This window comes from Hyla sarda, chromosome 3 (genome assembly GCF_029499605.1).
Source record: "Hyla sarda isolate aHylSar1 chromosome 3, aHylSar1.hap1, whole genome shotgun sequence".
Classification (NCBI taxonomy): Eukaryota; Metazoa; Chordata; class Amphibia; order Anura; family Hylidae; genus Hyla; species Hyla sarda.
Window position 1 is genome coordinate 232,160,136 of NC_079191.1, and position 20,036 is coordinate 232,180,171.

Consider the following 20,036-nt stretch of genomic DNA (forward strand, 5'->3'; position numbering starts at 1 on the left):
TACTGATCTATACTATGATTGGAGATCATGAGGTACTGGACAGATGTGCCTTAATATACTATGAAGTATGACATACCATGCCTTCTTCCCCATGAAACCGCACAGCAATCCCCTGCTTGAGCTTGTCACTATTTGATTTAAAGACCACTTCACAGCTACTCCTAAAAATAGAATCTAAAGATGTAAAAAGATTAATCACACTTTCTGTAAAACCAACATTTTACATATGAAATTGGTTCATACTTTAGAAACCCATACCTCGATGAACCAGCAATATGTCATTCTCACTGACAGGTCTGTGCACCATATCAGTGTCAGGCTGCCCCGCATGTAGGTGTTCGTAAAACCATTCGCAACGCTCCTTAAAAGACTGAAAAATAAGATAAAATAAATTCAGATTTATGTCTTCAATGCACATACAGCTAAGTCAACTCAGTACAAAGTACATGTTCAGTTACACACACAAAAAATAAAATTAACGCCTATGGCTTTTGTCCTTGTTATACATGCTCAGATTTATATCCAAATATAGTCTTCTGTTATGGCAGGCATGTGTCATTAGGATTGGGATGCTGAGCTGTGATTGAGCATGAACCGAATAAACTGTTATTGGCATAAATCCCAATACAGTGTGAACTTTATTAATTGTTGACAATTTAAACCAATATTATGTCACTTATTGAGCAATAAAACGCATTGATAGGCTCTGTTCATCTATGTCACATTCTGAATGCCAAAATAACTTTCAAGGCTGTATACTGTAACATACACATTGGCCTTTTGGATTACAGTTGACAGATTTATATCTGGATGTTTTACTGCTGAATAATATAAGCTATTGCATTTATCTGGGCCACAAAAAGCATACACTATAATATATCTTTTTTTTCTCATAAAAGTTAAGGGCTAAAAGTTTAAGGTTTTATGCATATGTTTGAACAGCATTTGTTAGACCAACCAAAAGAAAAGAGAAAAAGTACCACATCTGTTGAATGATTCCTACTATATGCGTTGTATAGCGTGCCAGACCCGAATCACAGGTAAACTGCAGTGACTAGTTAGGAACCAGATGACTAACGAGTTGTCATTATCATATGGCGCATGATGCAAAAACCTCCTTGACTGTGGACTGCACGACCAGCCAGTGCATTCCATTGCTTATCGTCCAAGTGAGTAGTTAGGTTTTCTGCAAAATTTTCCCTTTTTATTTTATCTGCTGGGTGTAAATAATCTGTTTTGTCATCTGTTATTTGTTTTGTATGTACTGTGACAATTGTTTGTTTACAATAAATATTCCTTTCTTAAGTTTTGCCTTAGTCTGGAAAAGACTCATGTTACCTGATTAAATGATTTTTAATAGTCTGTAGAAAATCCCATACATGTGGTTAGATCATGTGGTTTGTGTTTTTTTAATTGTCTTCGTGGTGGCAGTGATACTTTTTTACTACTACTACTTTGATACAATTTTTTTTAATCCTTATTTCCAGTCTAGTGCAGACAAATAGCGATTTTGGTGGTAAATTCCTGACACACGTCAGAATACCTTATATCAGAAAATACTGTATATACAGCGGGGATCAAAAGTTTGGGCACCCCAGGTAGAAAGTTGTATTAATGTGCATAAAGAAGCCAAGGAAAGATGGAAAAATCTCCAAAAGGCATCAAATTAAAGATTAGACATTCTTATGATATGTCAACAAAAGTTAGATTTTATTTCCATCATTTAAACTTTAAAAATAACAGAAAACAAAAAAATGGCATCTGCAAAAGTTTGGGCACCCTGCAGAGTTAATATCTTGTACTGCCCCCTTTGGCAAGTATCACAGCTTGTTTGAAGTATCTTTGCCCATTCTTCCTTACAAAAGTCTTCCAGTTCTTTAAGATTTCTGGGCTGTCTGTCACACACTGCTCTTTTAAGGTCTATCCATAGATTTTCAATTATGTTGAGGTCAGGAGATTGTGAAGGCCATGGCAAAACCTTCAGTTTACGCCTCTTGATGTAATCCCCCGTGGATTTCGAGGTGTGTTTAGGATCATTATCCATTTATAGAAGCCATCCTCTCTTTAACTTCAGCTTTTTCACAGATGGCATCAAGTTAGCATCCACAATTTGCTGAAATTTTATTGAATCCATTTTTCCTTCTACTCGTGAGATGTTCCCTGTGCCACTGGCTGCAATACAACCCCAAAGCATGATTGATCCACCCCCATGCTTAACAGTTGGATAGAGGTTATTTTCATTAAATCCCGTTCCACTTCTCCAAATGTACCTTTGCTCATTCTGACCAAAAAGTTAAATTTTAACCTCATCGGTCCACAGAACTTGTTTCCAAAATGCATCAGGCTTGTCTATATGTTCAATTGCAAAGTTCAAACGCTGATTTTTGTGGTGAGGACGTAGAAGAGGTTTTCTTCTGATGACTCTTCCATGAAGACCATATTTGTACAAGTATCTCTTTATAGTGGAATAGTGTACCACAACTCCAGTGTCTTTCAGATCTTTCTGGAGGGACTGTGCAGTCAAATGTGGGTTTTGAATCTGTCTGATATTTTTTGTGCTCTTTCAGATCTTGCTTTAACTTCCACTGTTCCTCATGACTGCCATTTCTTAATTACATTCCGAACAGAGGATATTGACATCTGAAAACGTTTTGCTATCTTCTTATAGCCTTCTCCAGCTTTGTGAGCATCAACTATTTTCAGTTTCAGATTTCTAGACAACTGCTTAGAAGAACCCATGGTGCTGATTGTTGGGGCAAGGTCAGATGAGTCTGGGCATTTAAAACCTTTAAGATTTTAATCACCTGGTCTTCCCAGATGAGGATTGATAATCCATGACACTGGCAGGTCTCAGCTTTGCAAAGGGGGCAGTGCATGCTATAAATTCTGCAGGGTGCCAAAACTTTTGCAGATGCAATTTTTTTAGTTTTCTGTTATTTTGAAAGTGTAAATGATGGAAATAAAATCTAACTTTTGTTGACATATTATAAGAATGTCTAATCTGTAATTTGATGCCTTTTGGAGATTTTTCCATCTTACCTTGGCTTCTTTATGCCCATTAATACAAATTTTTACCTGGGGTGCCCAAACTTTTCATCCCCACTGTAACTACATACTGCAGACAGAGCCCGAAACATAATATGAATGGGCCAAACATTTATAAATTCTTGCTATGTTTATTATGCATTTTTAAATAATGTTACATTTATATGATACAGTAAAGTATGCTTTACATAATGTACTCTACAGAATATAACGTAATACTGATGTATTGATCGTGTGAGTGCTGTGATCATTTGATATGTGATATCCTCATGAAAACACTGCATGACAAAAGTCCAAGCAGCTGTAATGTTAGTATGGAAAAGCTATACTTAAATGGGTTCTTGTTTATTTAAAACTGTAGCAAATGTGAAAACTTAATAGGTGATTAAAACTTTCAGGAAATACAGCGTGTCTTCTAGTAAAAGCCCACTAGGTGGTGCTACAACATTGGTTGTGCAGCTATCTTATTTCTCGCTATGCAGGGTCAGTGCCTAATCTCTACCACTGCATAGTAGCTCCACACTCTTACACCTGCTGTATTCCTGTCTAAAATGTAAATAGATCACTCTAACGCTTCGTTTGCGAACTTTGCATCTCAATACTTTTGTCTATGCAGAATTATTGTTTAGCTTTTTCATAAAAATTAGCAGAAATTTTTAAAACCCTGTTTTCACCTTCTCATTATGGAGAATAAAGTGCAGATTGATGGGGGAAAGCTTTATTTTATTTAGGGCAAGCCCTTAACCCCGTACGCAGGGTTTTTCAGTTTTTGCATTTTTGTTTTTTCCTCCTTACCTTTTAAAAATCATAACCCTTTAAATTTTCCACCTAAAAATCCATATTATGGCTTATTTTTTGTGTCACTAATTTTACTTTGCAGTGACATTAGTCATTTTACCCAAAAATCCACGGCGAAACGGAAAAAAAAATAATTGTGTGACAAAATCGAAGCAAAAACGCCATTTTGTTACTTTTGGGGGCTTCAGTTTCTACGCGGTGCATATGTCGTACTTCTGGAAAAAATCATAACTGAATATTTTGTGTGAATGTGTGTGAATATTTTATTGCTGGATGTTAGAGATCTTTCCCAACATTCCATTTGAGAATTCCCCACAGACACTCAATAGGTTTTATGTCTGTAAACATGCTTTGCCAGTCCATCATATTGTTTGTCTTGGAGGTGTGTTTGGGGTTATCATTATATGTAATACTGGCCTGTGGCCCAGTCTCTGGAGGGAGGGGATCATGCTCTGCTTCAGTATTTTACAGTACATGTTGCCATTCATGGTTCCCTCAATGAACTGTAGCTCTCCAATGCCAGCAGCACTCATGCAGGCCCAGACCATGACACCCCCACCATCATGTTTGACTGAAAGCAAGACAACTTGCCTTTGTACTCCCCACCTAGTTGACGTCACACACACTTGACACCATGTGAACCAAATAAGCTTCCGGTTCCAGGCTTTTTTTCTGGGACGACAGCCATGCAGACCAATTTAATACAGAGTGTGGTGTATGGTCTGAGCACTGACAGGATGAACACCCCTCCTCCCTTCAATCTTTGCAGCAATGCTGACAGTACTCTATTTCTATACATCTATTTCCTAAAGACAACCTCTGCATATGACACTGAGCGCATGCACTCAACTCCTTTGGTTGACCATGGCGAAGGCCTGTTCTGAGTGGAACCTGTCCTGTAAAACCACTGTTTGGTCTTGCCCAACGTGCTGCAGCTTAGTTTCAGGGTCTTGGCAATCTTCTTATAGCCTAGGCCATCTTTATGTAGAGTAACATTTATTTTTTTCAGATCCTCACAGAGTTCTCTGCTATGAGGTGCTATGTTGAACTTCCAGTGACCATTATAGGAGAGTGTGAGAGCGATATCCCCAAATTTAAGACACCTACTCCCCATTCACACCTGAGACCTTGAACACTAATGAATCACATGAAATCAGGGAGGGGAAAATGGGTAATCGGGCCCAATTTGGGCATTTTTACTTAAGGGTGTACTCACTTTTGTTGCCAAGGTTTAGACATTAACAGCTGTGTGTGGCGTTATTTTGAAAGGCCACAACATTAAACAATGCTACATAAGCTGTGCACTCACTACTTTACATTGTGGTAGTATCATTTCTTTAGTGTTATCACATGAAAAGAAAATATTTACCAAAATGTGAGGGGTGCATTCACTTATTTGAGATACTGTGTACCACATGTTCTACTCTGATAAGGCACCTTTCACAATATAAAGTTGCTCCGTTAAAAGACCTGTTATAAACTTCAGTTAGAAAAGCCTTAATAAGGGATGTTAAACATCTGTTACAAAATCCTATTAAAGTCTATGGGGTTTTTTGATTATCCGTTATAACCCGTTATAGCCCGTCATGAATAATGGACGTTATTTGTGATGGAAAGAAAAAAATGGCACATGCACTAATCTTTCAGTCACAAGAAACAGATGAATTAACAGCCGTTATTTTTAACATTGAACTCTATGGCAAACGGATGAGCCTTTATGTCATCTGTTTGCACCTGATTTATAATAGCCGTTATTACTTCTGAGCATGCTCAGAAGAGGTGAGATCAGCAGACTCCTGCAGTGCTGAGGGACTACTACTACTCCCATCATGGGACAGACTGTTCCATGATGGGGGTTGTAGTACAGGGGCTGAGGGATTGATCGCATCGGGTCTCACTTCTGAGACCCCTTGCAATCAGAAGTTATTAAACAGGGGAGCTGCCGGCATGGTACACTCCCCTGTGATGTTTGATGTATTATACTTTCTTTTTTTAATTCCCCGCCGGGAGCCCTGAATAGCCGGTACTGAGGAGCCAGGGCTCCCAGCGGGGTTTTCAAATAGAAGCACTGTGGTGGGGAAAGATATATAGAATTGCTGGGGGGGGGGGGGGGGGGCTCCTCCATACCAGCCATTCAGGGCTCCCGGTGGGGAATTTTAAAATGAAACTAAAATACATCGCAGGGGAGTGGAGCATGTCGCCCGCTCCCCTGTTTAGTAACTTCTAATTGCATGGGGTCTCAGAAGTGAGACCTGTTGCGATCAATCCCTCAACCCCTGTACTACAATCCCCATCATGGAACAGAGTACAAACACTAACATAGCTTCCCCAGTCACCGGCAGAGTCCAGCAGCCGGGGAACTACTACTCCCATAATGGAAACAAGTCTGTATTAGTAGTAGTAGTAGTAGTCCCGGCTGTGGGAGTCTGTAGGCAGAGGTGATAAAACGGCCATACACGAGGGATGTTATGACATGTCTTAACGGATGAATACACACGTTATTTTGACGGAAGTTATTCAGCCATTAGCACCCATTATTTCATCCGTTTATACATCCATTTTTACACAGAAAACAGATGTTTAATAACGGACGAATGTCCATTGTGTGAAAGGAGCCTAAGTAATTGAAAATAATTTAAAAATGTTATGAATATTAATAACTTCGGGACAATGAAAGCTAACAAAACATGTAAAAATAAATATTTATTTACAGTAGAGAGGAATGTAAAAGAACTATACTTGAAAGAACTATTTTGATTTTTAGCATAAACAAGGCTGACATTTTTTTTTTTAAACATAAAAAAAGGAATGACAACTCTAACAGGCAGTTGCACAAAGCATTACTGCAGTATTCTTTTTATACAGCACATCTTGTATGCTATTTTAATGATAAGGCTCAAATGGGATCTCTGGATATCCGCTACATGTACACGGATTTACAGCACTCTGACATTACACATATTGGGTTATACTTCAAAGCTAGAAAGATTTCACAACTTTATTTACATTTCTTTTTAAGTTCTTGTAAGCTGCCAATTTTGTCACAGAATAAAATTGGTGAACAATGTACGGTATATAAGTCTGCAGCTGGAATAGATCATCGTACTAACTAACCGCCAAAACAGTGCCTGGAGAGACCTACAGAGAACTACAGAACAACACAGCCTTATAGACCAACAAACACTAAACATCTACAAAACAGACCAGCAATTATTTCCATATCCTCCATCTTTTTTGTCTCATATTAAAATTAAAACTAAGAAATACAGTACATTCACAGAACACCGAAAATTCTTCTATACATGTTGAAGGAGAGCAATTTCACTTTAAGCACCACTGCTCTATGTTCTTTGCATGATTTCTACAAACACAATACTGTTCATATTCAATAAAAAATGTATTCCCAAAAAAATTCTGCATTCTTTAACACCAAAAGAACACAGCAAATTTTAGCTTTCACATTTTTCTTTTTCCTCTTCGCCTTCTAAGAGAAATAACGCTTGTTTTTTTGCAGGACAAATTGTTCTTCACCAAGTCACCTTTCATTTCACTGTACATTATACGGCGAAGCAAAAAAATTAAAAATTGAAATTGAAATTCCCAAGTAGGTTTAATTTGAGGTGACCAAAAATTATCAATTATGTTGTTTTTTTTTTTTTCTTACATTGTGAGATCATAAACATTATATTTTAACAGTTCGGACACTTGAGAACTTTTTTTTTTCCTAATGGGAAAAGGTGGGTGATTTTCATTTTTATTAGGGAGGGGGGGGGGGGGGAGGGTATATATTTTTTTAATATTTGTTTTACACTTCTTAAGTTCCCATAGGTTACTTTTACATGCAACCATTAGATTGTAATGTACCATTGTGTAATATGTAATAGCCTGCACAATGTTCCATCTGGACCTCTGACCGCCATTTGGACTCATTGGATTCTCAAAGTGTGACTGCGGGGGTCCGATGAGTCCAACCAAAACTACTGGTACCTCCATTTTCCCTAAAGATGCCATAATCAGCATTGATTACATCATCTATATGATCTAGATTATTAACTGCTGCTCCTAATGTCTAAAGGGGGGCCCTGCTGCTGCTAATGTCTAAAGGGGGACCCTGCTGCTGCTGATGTCTAAAGGGGGGCCCTGCTGCTGCTGATGTCTAAAGGGGGGCCCTGCTGCTGCTGATGTCTAAAGGGGGGCTCTGCTGCTGCTGATGTCTAAAGGGGGGCCCTGCTGCTGCTGATGTCTAAAGGGGGGCCCTGCTGCTCCTAATGTCTAAGGGGGGCTCTGCTGCTCCTAATTTCTAAGGGGGGCCCTCCTGCTACTAATGTCTAAAGGGGGACCCTGCTGCTGCTAATGTCTAAACGGGAAGCCCCTGTCTATAGGGGGGCTGCTGTCTACAGGGGGGCCTGCAGTCTATAGGGGGGGGGGCTGCTGCTGCTAATGTCTGTAAGGGGATACTACCTACTAGGGATCAACCGATATCGTTTTTTTAGGGCCGATACCAGTAATCGGTGGAGGATAGCCGATAATTTATACCGATATTCCGGTATAAGTTATCGGCTATTTATCCCCCCGCGAAACCGCTGCAGATCATTGATTTAAAGCGGGCGCTTTAAATCAATGCACTGCAGTGGCTTTTGCGGTGCCATAGGCCGCCGCCGCCGCCACCACCCGCTTCTCTCCCCCTACCTGTCAGGTTGGTCCTGGCCATCCATCATTCCTGTAGTGTCCGGCGGCATTCCGGGTGGAGGGTGAACCGGTCCGGGCTGCCCTTCTTCTCCGGGGGTGCTCTTCTCCACTCCAGGCAGGCTCCGGCCTAGTAACGCAGCATAGACTGCGCTGCGCAGTGACGCCCGTGCGCAGCGACGCACCTGATGTCACGGCGTAGCGGCGTCTATGCAGCGTACTAGGCCGGAGCGTGCCCGGAGTGGAGAAGAATGACAGCCCGGACCGGTTCACCCTCCACCCGGAATGCCGCCGGACACTACAGGAAGGATGGATGGCCCGGACCACCCCCATTACGGGTAAGTTTAATTTTTTTTTTTAATGACTCGGAGGGTGGGGGAGGGGCCCGACCGGTATAGCGGTATGGGCAAATATCCATACCATGGGAGAAAAAAAAACGGTATCCGATTCATACCGGAATACCGTCCAGCACTACGGTGGGTCGCGGGGGCGGTCGCGGTGCGGCGGGTGGTCGCGGTGCGGTGGGGGCGGGGCATTATCGGCAAGGTAATTGCCGATACCGATAATGCCCAAAATCGTGATTATCGGACGATAATATCGGCCATACCGATAATCGGTCGATCCCTACTACCTACTATTAAAGGCAATATTACAGCAGAGTCACCTGCACTAACTTGTATTTACGGGTAGATCGTGCAGGTGACCCGGTTTCTACCGCTGCTCACCAGTTGTACATCGGTCTCGTAACCAATGCAAATTCCCTGTTGTGCCCAATGGAGAAGAGAGGAATCTTGGCTCATACTACAGCAGCCGCTTCCATTGTACACAACAAGGACCCACATATAATATGGTAAACCGCGCCAGAAACCGCGTCACCCTGCTGTCAGATTCCCTTTAAAATATAAGTACTCGTACTTGGTATCGGTGAATACAAGAATTAAAGTATCGGTACTCGTACTCGGTCTTAAAAAAATGGTATCGGGACATCCCTACCTCTGTCTATGTCAGGAACTGTCTACAGCAGGAACGGTTTGCTATGGACATTTGCTCCTGTTCTGGACAGTTCCTGACATGGACAGAGGTGTCAGCAGAGAGCACTGTGGTCAGACAGAAAATAACTACACAACTTCCTCTGTAGCATACAGCAGCTGATAAGTACTGGAAGGATTAAGATTTTTAAATAGAAGTAATTTACAAAGCTGTTTAACTTTCTGGCACCAGTTGATTTATAAAAGTAAAAAAAAAAAAGTTTTCCAGCAGAGTACCCCTTTAAGGGTATGTACAGACGAGCGGATCCACAGCGTATTTTACGTTGCAGATCCGCCGCCGAAGGACCACCTACAGGGTACCTCAGATGTGCATGCTCAGAGCGGCAATATGCCGCTACGAGCAGACACACTGCTGCGTTGCGTGAGTCGCCGTGCATGCGCGGTGTACTCGAACACATCGTAGCCGCTCCCCCTGCTCCCTGAGATAGGCCGATAGGAACGATGATGTGCGAGTATACTGCGCATGCACGCGGTGACTCTCACATCATTGTGTCTGCTCGTAGCGGCGTATTGCCACTCTAAGCAGGCACATCTGAGATACCTTGTAGGGGATCTTCGGCATTCAATCCGCAGCATAAAATACGCTGTGGATCCGCTAGTCTGAACATACCCTAAGTGTTTTATGCTACCATGCAAGACTGACCACCAGAGGAACAAATTTAATTGTGGCAACATAGTATAAATGAACATGGTAAGAAATTGTTAAAAAAAAAAAAAAAAAAAATCTAATATTTTAAGAGAATAGAACACCAAGACTAAAAACAAGTGTGCTTCATGGTCCGTTCCTAAGCTGGAAAGGCTACTGTGTCGCCACAAATTTAGCAATGAATGGGTGACAGACATTAAAAGCAGTGGCCTAGATTTATCAAATCGTCTGAGACAAAAACTGGTGTGATTTGCCCAGAGCAACCAATCACAGTTCAGCTTTCAGTTCTCAAATTGCTACAGTAAATAAAAGCAGAGATGTGATTTGTTGCTATGGGCAAATGAGAAAGTTTTGGTCTCAGACAGATTGGTAAATCACTTATCAGACATCCATAAACTGCAGTAAAATTGGCGCGCTTTTGCCATGTGGTAACTGGTCACGTAGTAAACTAACCGTGGCATGTGTTTTTTTTCTTCCTATTCAATGAGAAAACTGCTTGCACAATATATTTATGCCCCACTCCTCAAAAATAGTAATGTTAAGGTCATATTCATAAGTTATGAATATTTGGATTAAACTGATCTTTCCATACACTAGAAAAGAACACTCATGCATTGGTATAATTTGCTGGTAATCGCACAGTCATTGGTGTAATTTGCCATGAATCAATCACTAGTTCATTGGTGTAATTTACCGTAATTTACACGCTCATTAGTGTAATTTGATTTCTACTAATTTCCAGTTCAATTGTTATTGCTGGAGAGGAATGTACCTCCTAAAATTTCACAGCAAATGTCCTATTACATTTCCCCGGTATAAATGAAGAGGGAAACAGATTTCCATATTAAAATTTCATGGTACATTTCAAACCTTTGCTCATCATTTTAAAAACGAGTCAAATCCAATTAATACTTTTTGAAGTAAGACAATTTGGATGTTTGGAGTCATAGGTGATTGACTGATTTTATTTATTTTTATATAAAAGATAGAAGATAACAAAACAATGCTACAGAGTTCATAATTTATCTGAATACGGCAATCTAGGTTGTAATATTACAAACCATTTACAGAAGTGGTCATAATAAATTATACATGTCCCACAGTATGGCCACGATTCCTTTAATTAAAAAAAAAATATGACATTTGTGAAAATAAACTATACTAACCTGAGCTTTTATGATGTGCATAAACCTCGACATCAGTTCAGGGCACTCCAACAAAAAATGAAAGTGGTCAAATATGATTGTAGGATTTCTGAAAGAGTAAAAAATAAGTTAGCATTCCCTTATAATATAACATTGTGTTTTCCAAACAATGTTTTTTCCAGCGGTTGCAAAACAACAACTCCCAGCATGTACCAACAGCCTTGCAGTTGGAGACACGCTGTTTAGTGACAATAACCCTTTTTTCTGCGTTTTCCTATAAGTCTGATTAAAGAGTATCTGCCATAAAACCCTATTTTCTTAGCTCCGATTATATTCCCTACCTACTCCTAATGCCCCTCCTGCCCTTGATTTTTTTTAGAGCTTTAAAAAGCTCTGTATCATACCTTTCTCTTTGCTCACACTGTGTGCGCATTCGGCAGGAGAAAGTGGGTGTTCCCCAGCAGGCACAAGTCACTGAAGCCTGCAATAGCTGTGCCTCGTCATGCCCCGTGCGCACTTCCTAAGTTTGGTTTCCTGCCAGGCCAGCAGGAGACCAAAACTAATTGATTGACTTGCAGCAGGGAACAGAGCCACCTAGTGGACGTTTTTTCAATCACATTAAAAACATATAAAATATTGAAAACAGCAAGTAAATAGCAAAATGTCTTATAATTACATAAGGAACAATATATTAAAAGTTTAGTTTGGTGACAAGTACTCTTTAAGCATTACTTTACACCTTTTATAAAAGTATGGTCCATTTGATATAATAAGGAGTGACTATCAATTGAACAGCTCTAAATAGAAAACACTGGCTTTTTATTTTGTTTTGCTATCTCCATGCCATCTCATCATCATAATAGAATAATGTGTCTTAGAAGTCTGAGTGTCTAATTTTGGCACAAGGGAAAATGGAGAAATTCTTTCAGGAAATATTACAGAATGTTTCCCCTCACCTTGGTGCCATGATCCATTCCTCCTTTTGATCTAAAAAGACGTAAGGGAGAATGGCTTTACCATACATGTTGTGACAGAGGCCAGAGTAGGAACTGTTTAGCTATATTACTGTGCTGGAGAAAAATCTGTTTCAAGAAACACAGTTACAGATGTTGCCTCATTTCATGCAATATATAGGATATATATAGCAAAGGGATCTCGCCGCAAAGGGATCTCACCGCAGCACACAAAAGGTTTCCAAGTAGCAAAAAGGTGTTTATTCCATCCCAAAAAAAAGTGTTACAAAAAGCAGCAACATTTTAACTGGCTTACCCAGTCATTATCAAGCAGGACCGGATGAGCCGGTTGAAATGTCGCTGCTTTTGCAACACTTGTTTTTTTTTAACGGAATAAACACCTTTTTGCTACTTGGATAACTTGTGTGTGCTGCAGTGTGATCCCTTTTCTGTATTCAAGCTGGAGTGGTTTGTGTCTAAACTCGAACTGTTCTGCACCATTTATTACTATATCTGCTTTGGACTGGTTGTGCTGCTTTTGTACAATATATATAATTGAAGTGACTCTCAAAAACTTATGGAGAGCAATTACAAAGACTGATAGAATTACAGTAGTGACAGGGTAGTGAATATTATGGTGGGAATGGGTGTCCAACTTGCACTTGTATCAGTAACCAGTAAGTATGGCCTATTTTTTGTGATTTTTTTTTTTTTTTTGGGGGGGGGGGGGGGCTATCGAGTGTCTCACAACTTTATGAATCTTTTATTTATGCAAAAGTTGGCTGAGCTACTGAACAAATCAAGTACTTTTACCTTGTGTCACCCATATTATCTCTTGTAAACAGGGCCCCTATTCTTCTTGTACAGTGGGGATCAAAAGTTTGGGCACCCCAGGTAAAAAGGTTGTATTAATGTGCATAAAGAAGCCAAGGAAAGATGGAAAAATCTCCAAAAGGCATCAAATTACAGATTAGACATTCTTATAATATGCCAACAAAAGTTAGATTTTATTTCCATCATTTACACTTTCAAAATAACAGAAAACAAAAAAATGGTGTCTGCAAAAGTTTGGGCACCCTGCAGAATTTATAGCATGAAATGCCCCCCTTTGGCAAGTATCACAGCTTGTAAATGCTTTTTGTAGCCAGCCAAGAGTCTTTCAATTCTTGTTTGAGGTATCTTTGCCCATTCTTCCTTACAAAAGTCTTCCAGTTCTTTGAGATTTCTGGGCTGTCTGTCACGCACTGCTCTTTTAAGGTCTATCCATAGATTTTCAATTATGTTGAGGTCAGAAGATTGTGAAGGCCATGGCAAAACCTTCAGTTTACACCTCTTGATGTAATCCCCCGTGGATTTCGAGGTGTGTTTAGGATCATTATCCATTTGTAAAAGCCACCCTATTTTTAACTTCAGCTTTTTCACATATGGCATCAAGTTAGCATCCAAAATTTGCTGAAATTTTATTGAACCCATTTTTCCTTCTACTCGTGAGATGTTCCCTGTGCCACTGGCTGCAATACAAACCCAAAGCATGATCCACCCCCATGCTTAACAGTTGGACAGAGGTTCTTTCATTAAATTCTGTTCCCCTTCTTTTCCAAATGTACCTTTGCTTATTTCCGGCCAAAAAGTTCAATTTTAACCTCATCGGTCCACAGAACTTGTTTCCAAAATACATCAGGCTTGTCTATATGTTCAATTGCAAAGATCAAACGCTGATTTTTGTGGTGAGGACGTAGAAGAGGTTTTCTTCTGATGACTCTTCCATTAAGACCATATTTGTACCATATTTGTTATAAAGTATCTCTTTATAGTGGAATAGTGTACCACAACTCCAATGTCTGCCAGATCTTTCTGGAGGGATTGTGCAGTCAAACGTGGGGTTTGAATTGTTTTTCTCACAATCCTGCAAGCTGTTCTGTCTGATATTTTTCTTGGTCTTGCAGATCTTGCTTTAACTTCCACTGTCCCTGGACTGCCATTTCTTAATTACATTCCTAACAGAGGATATTGACATCTGAAAACGTTTTGCTATCTTCTTATAGCCTTCTCCAGCTTTGTAAGCGTCGACTATTTTCAGTTTCAGATTTCTTGACAATTCCTTGGGAGAACCCATGGTGTCGATTGTTGGGGCAAGGTCAGATGAGTTTGGGCATTTAAAACCTTTGAGATGGACATCACCTGGTCTTCCCAGATGAGGATTGATAACAATCCATGACACTGGCAGGCTATAAATTCTGCAGGGTGCCCAAACTTTTGCAGATGCCATTTTTTTTGTTTTCTGTTATTTTGAAAGTGTAAATGATGGAAATAAAATCTAACTTTTTTGTTGACATATTATAAGAATGTCTAATCTGCAATTTGATGCCTTTTGGGGATTTTTCCATCTTTCCTTGGCTTCTTTATGCGCATTAATACAAATTTTTACCTGGGGTGCCCAAACTTTTGATCCCCACTGTATGACTTTATGATTAGTTTGGTACTCTGAGGGTACATGTGCAAACAAAATGTACAAAGTTTAAAGTAAATTAAGATTATTACCATGTGTTTCTACAGTAGAGTAGGCAGACAATTTGCCTGACGAAAATCATGTGATTCAAGACTTTATGATGTAAATTGCCTAACTAAGATGATTATCTAGCTGTGGTCTAAGGGTGCGTTCACACTGAGTTAATCAAGAGGAATTCACGCTGAAAAATTTACGTGCAGAAAAAGAATTTTCTATTCGCGCAGAATTCCCGGAATTCGCGTGCGGAAATGGGGGAGAAAGAAGTGAAGGGTTTTTCAGCCATATCCACGCAAATTCCGCGCGAAAACGATGTTGGGAGCAGAAATGTATTTTATCATTGACTACTATTGATTTCTGCTAGCGGATTCCGCTTGAAGAATGAACATGTTCTTTTTTCAAGCGGAAAGGAATTCAGCATCGGAATTCCGCTAGCAGAATTTCCGATGTGTGAACAGGACAGCAGAAAAAACATTAAAGTCAATGGGCAGAGATGTGCATTAATTTGGAGCGGAGAATTCAAGAGGAATTACTCGAGTAAATTCCTCTTGAATTACTCAGTGTGAACGCACCCTTACAGTTTCTAATATGCATGTTGGAACCAGTCACCTGTTTAATGCTGGCCATACCGCAGGCAGCATGAAACAGATGCAGCGAGGGGGGTTACAGAACACTACCGTGCAGCGGTTCTGGCAGCATGAAACAGGTTTTCTTTATGTAAAGAACAGAACCGATCTTTTAAAACAGGCAGAATTATAACCTACCTTGTAACAAAACACTTTAGAACATCATCATGTTTGCAGACAAATTCAATAAATCTTGGAGAAGTCATCCTACATAAGAAAACACACACACTTACAACTTTTAACATAAGAATTACTTTTCCAAATGCCCCCAAAATTTGTAATCCTATCTCTTCTTAGTATGGAAATACACCATCTTAGGATGTAAAATGATCTGCGGGCGAATTACAATGCTCAGAAGAGAAGGCTTTTGAAAAGCAAGTTTAACTGAAATGGTTTTTGGGGGGCATGTCGCATTTAGGAAGCCCCTATGGTTCCAGGACAGCAAAAAAAAAAAACACAGGGCACACTATTTTGGAAACTACACCCCTTAAGGAACATAACAAGGGGTACATTTAGCCTTAACACCCAACAGGTGATTGACGAACTTTCGTAAAATTGGGACGTAAAAATACAGAAAATTATTTTTTCAATAAAATGCTGGTGTTACCCCAAATTTTTCATTATCACAAGGGGTAATAGGAGAAAAAGCCCCCATAATTTTTTGACCCCATTTCTTCAGTGTATGGAAATACACCATACGTGGATGTAAAGTGTTCTGCGGGCAAACTACAATGCTCAGAAGAGAAGGAGCGCCATTGGGCTTTTGGTGAGAGAATTTGGTTGGAATGGAAGTCAGGGGCCATGTGTGTTTACAAAGCCCCCATGGTGCCAGAACAGTGGACCCCCCCCCCCCCCCCCATTTAACCCCATTTTGGAAACTACACCCCTCACAGAATTTAACAAGGGGTGCAGTGAGCATTTACACCCCACTGGCATTTAACAGATCTTTGGAACAGTGGGCTGTGCAAATGAAAAATTACATTTTTCATTTTTACGGACGACTGTTCAAAAAATCTGTCAGACACCTGTGGGGTGTAAATGCTCACTGCACCCCTTGTTACATTCCGTGAGGGGTGTAGTTTCCAAAATGGGGTAACATGTGGAGGGGTCCACTGTTCTGGCACCATGGGGACTTTGTAAACACACATAGCCTTCAATTCCAGCCTAATTCTCTCTCAAAAAGCCCAATAGCGCTCCTTCTCTTCTGAGCATTGTAGTTCGGAAGCAGAGCACTTTACATCCACATATGGGGTATTTATATACTCAGAAGAAATGGGGTTACAAATTTCCTAATACCCCTTATGAAATTTCCTATTACCCCTTGTGAAAATGGAAAATTTGGGGTAACACCAGCATTTCAGAAAAAAAAAAAAAATTCATTTTCATGTCCAACTTTAACGAAAATTTGTCAAAGCCCTGTAAGTTGTTAAGGCTCACTATACCCCTTGTTACTTTCCGTGAGGGGTGTAGTTTCCAAAATGGGGTCACATGTATTTTTTTTTTTTGCGTTCATCTCAGAACCGCTGTAACGATCAGACACCCCTGTGCAAATCACCAATTTAGGCCTCAAATGTACATAGTGCGCTCCCACTCCTGAGCCTTGTTGTGCGTCAGCAGAGCATTTTACGTCCACATTTGGGGTATTTCCGTACTCAGAAGAAATTGCGTTACAAATTTTGGGGGTCTTTTTCTCCTTTTACCTCTTGTGAAAATCAAAAGTATGGGGCAACACCAGCATGTTAGTGTAAAAATGTTAATTTTTTTACACTAACATGCTGGTGTAGCCCCCAACTTAACTTTTTCATAAGAGGTAAAAGGAGAAAAATCCCCCCAAAATTTGTAACGCAATTTCTCCTGAGTACGGAATATCCCATATGTGGCCCTAAACTGTTGCCTTGAAATACGACAGGGCTCTGAAGTGAGAGAACGGCATGCGCATTTGAGGTCTAAATAAGGAATTTGCAATAGGGGTGCACTTTGTTACAAGTATGGGGCTTGTCTCCACCAAAATCCTACAGCAGTGTTTCCCAAACAGGGTGCCCCAGCTCTTGCAAGACTCCCAGCCTGCCAGGACAGTCTATGGCTGTCTGGCAATACTGGAAGTTGTGGTTAGGGCTGGGCGGTATAAGGTTCATACCGAATACCAAAATTTTTGTGCTGCACAATATGAATTTTAACCCATACCGCAATACCGGTTTGGCCCCTCCCCACAAATTAATTATGAGCCCAGCGATGCGCTGTCCCCATCGGGGTAAATACTCACATGTCACCTGCAAGCGCTGCCCTCCTCATCCTCCTCTTTGTTGGGGCCGCTGGCGCTGACACTCTATACTGTGCGGTATCCCTATGCCCGGGCTGCAAAAAATAAACAAAATAAACTTTAACTCATCTCCCTTTGGTCCAGTACCAGCCTCATCTGCTTCCTGGGGACGGGAATGTCGGAGAGCCGTCAGCCTATCACCGGCCGCAGCGATGTTCTGCCTCAGCCGGTGATAGGCTGAGCCCATTGTCATGTAAGAAGCCGGCTTCTTACATGACAGTGGGCTCAGCCTTTCACCGGCCGAGGCGGGACATCCCTGCGGACGGTGATAGGCTGACGGTTCTCCGACGTTCCCGTCCCCAGCGTAAAGCAGACGTCGGAACATGCGTTAGTTTATTTTGTTTTCCTTTTGCAGCCTGGGCACAGGGATACCGCACAGTATAGTATAGAGTGTCAGCGCCGGCCGCCGCAACAAATCGTAGGATGAGGAGGGCAGCACTTGCGGGTAATTATTTACCCCGATGGGGACAGGGCAGTGCTGGGCTGATAATTAATTTGGGGGAAGGGAGGGGAGGAGGAGGAAATACCGTTATATACCGTGGAACCGCCAAAATTTACAAAAATACAGTGATACACACATTTGGTCATACCGCCCAGCCCTAGTTGTGGTTTTGAAACAGTTGGAGGCTCTGTTTAGGAAACACTGCCGTATGAGACGTTTTTCATTTTTATTGGGGGAAGGGGGTGTATATGTAGTGTTTTACTTTTTATTTTGTGTTAGTGTAGTGTTTTTAGGGTACATTCACAAAGGCGGGGGTTCACAGTAAGTTTTCCGCTGGAAGTTTGAGTTGCGGCGGAAAATTTGCCTCAGCTCAAACTTGTAGAAGGAAACCCACTGTAAACCTGCCCATGTGAATTTATTCTCTACATTCACATGGGAGGGGGGCGCCCAAAACCTTCAGCTGTGGCAAAATGACAACTCTCAGAATGCACTGACAGACCGTACATGCTGGGAGTTGTAGTTTTACAACAGCTGTAGGCACACTGGTGGGGAACCACTGAGTAAGAAAACAGAAACTAGCTCAGTGATTCCAACCCGTGTGCCTCCAGCTGTTGCAAAACTACAACTCCCAGCAGGTACGTCTGTCAGTGCATTCTGGGAGTTGTAGTTTTGCAACAGCTTGGAGGCACACGGGTTAGAATCACTGAGTTCGGAAACAGACTCTAGCTCAGTGTTTCCCAACTAGTGTGCCTACAGCTGTTGCCAAACTACAATTCTCAGCATGCCCAGACAGTCAGGGATGCTGGGCGTGTAGTTCTGCAATATCTGGCCCTTCAGGTGTTGCAGAACTACAACTCCCAGCATGCCTGGACAGTCTGGGCATGCTAGGAGTTGTAGTTATGCAACAACCGGGGAAGAACAGTCTGGAGGGCTAAATCTAGCCCTCCAGATGTTGCAAAACTACAACTCCAACCATGCCCAGACTGTCCAGGCATGCTGGGAGTTGTAGTTCTGCAACATCTGAAGGGCCAGATATTGCAGAACTACACGCCCAGCATCCCTGACTGTCTGGCCATGCTGGGAATTGTACTTCTGCAACATCTGGAGGGCTACAGTTTGGAGACCAACGAATAGTGGTCTCCAAACTGTGCCACTTCAGATGTTGCAAAAATACAACTCCCAGCATGCCCAGACAGCCTTTGGATGTGTGGACATGCTGGGAGTTGTAGTTTTGCAGCTTTTAGAAGGCCACAGAGAAGATCACTTACCGTGATCTTCACTGCAGCCTTCTCCGCCTCACTTCGATCGGTACGCCTTAACCCCTTAAGAACGCCACTTGTTTTTACCTAAAATGACCAAGCCCAATTTTTCAAATCTGGTATGTGTCTCTTCTTTTTCCTTTTCTCAACAAAATCCTTTTTTCACCTTTTTTGTGTTGCCATGTTCTGACAGCGATAACTTTTTTTTATTTTTCGTCCAATGCCATGTGTGAGAACTTTTTATTATCGGTACCATTTTTGCAATTCATGCTACCTTTTGATTGTTATCATTGTAATGACAAACTTGGCAATACCTACTATATAAAGGTTTGGGCGTTTTTTTTTTGGGGGGGGGGGTTGGGGTGATAATACAGGGTTTTATTAGGAAAGGGCCATTTATATTTTTTGTTACACTATTAATTTATTGCAAAATATTTTATTTTTGCCTCAGATACTCCTCTTCCTGAGTAATGGATGACAGAATGGGCAAGCATCAGACCAGAGGGACATGTGAGCCAAACACAGAAGCTAGACAGATATAAAAAAATAAAATAAAAAAAA

General features: G+C 41.0%; 1 protein-coding gene across 4 annotated transcripts in view; it reads right to left on the bottom strand.

Annotated features, from left to right (window-relative positions):
* Positions 1-20,036, bottom strand: part of HACE1 (HECT domain and ankyrin repeat containing E3 ubiquitin protein ligase 1) — a 126,938-nt gene that overhangs the window by 42,668 nt on the left and 64,234 nt on the right. For all 4 annotated transcript variants that reach the window (XM_056566204.1, XM_056566203.1, XM_056566201.1 and 1 more), the window contains 4 exons: positions 15,593-15,661; positions 11,391-11,478; positions 259-370; positions 77-174 (listed from right to left, as the gene is read on the bottom strand). In XM_056566204.1, coding sequence (XP_056422179.1) covers positions 77-174; positions 259-370; positions 11,391-11,478; positions 15,593-15,661 — 367 coding nt within the window. The remainder of the gene's footprint in view (positions 1-76; positions 175-258; positions 371-11,390; positions 11,479-15,592; positions 15,662-20,036) is intronic.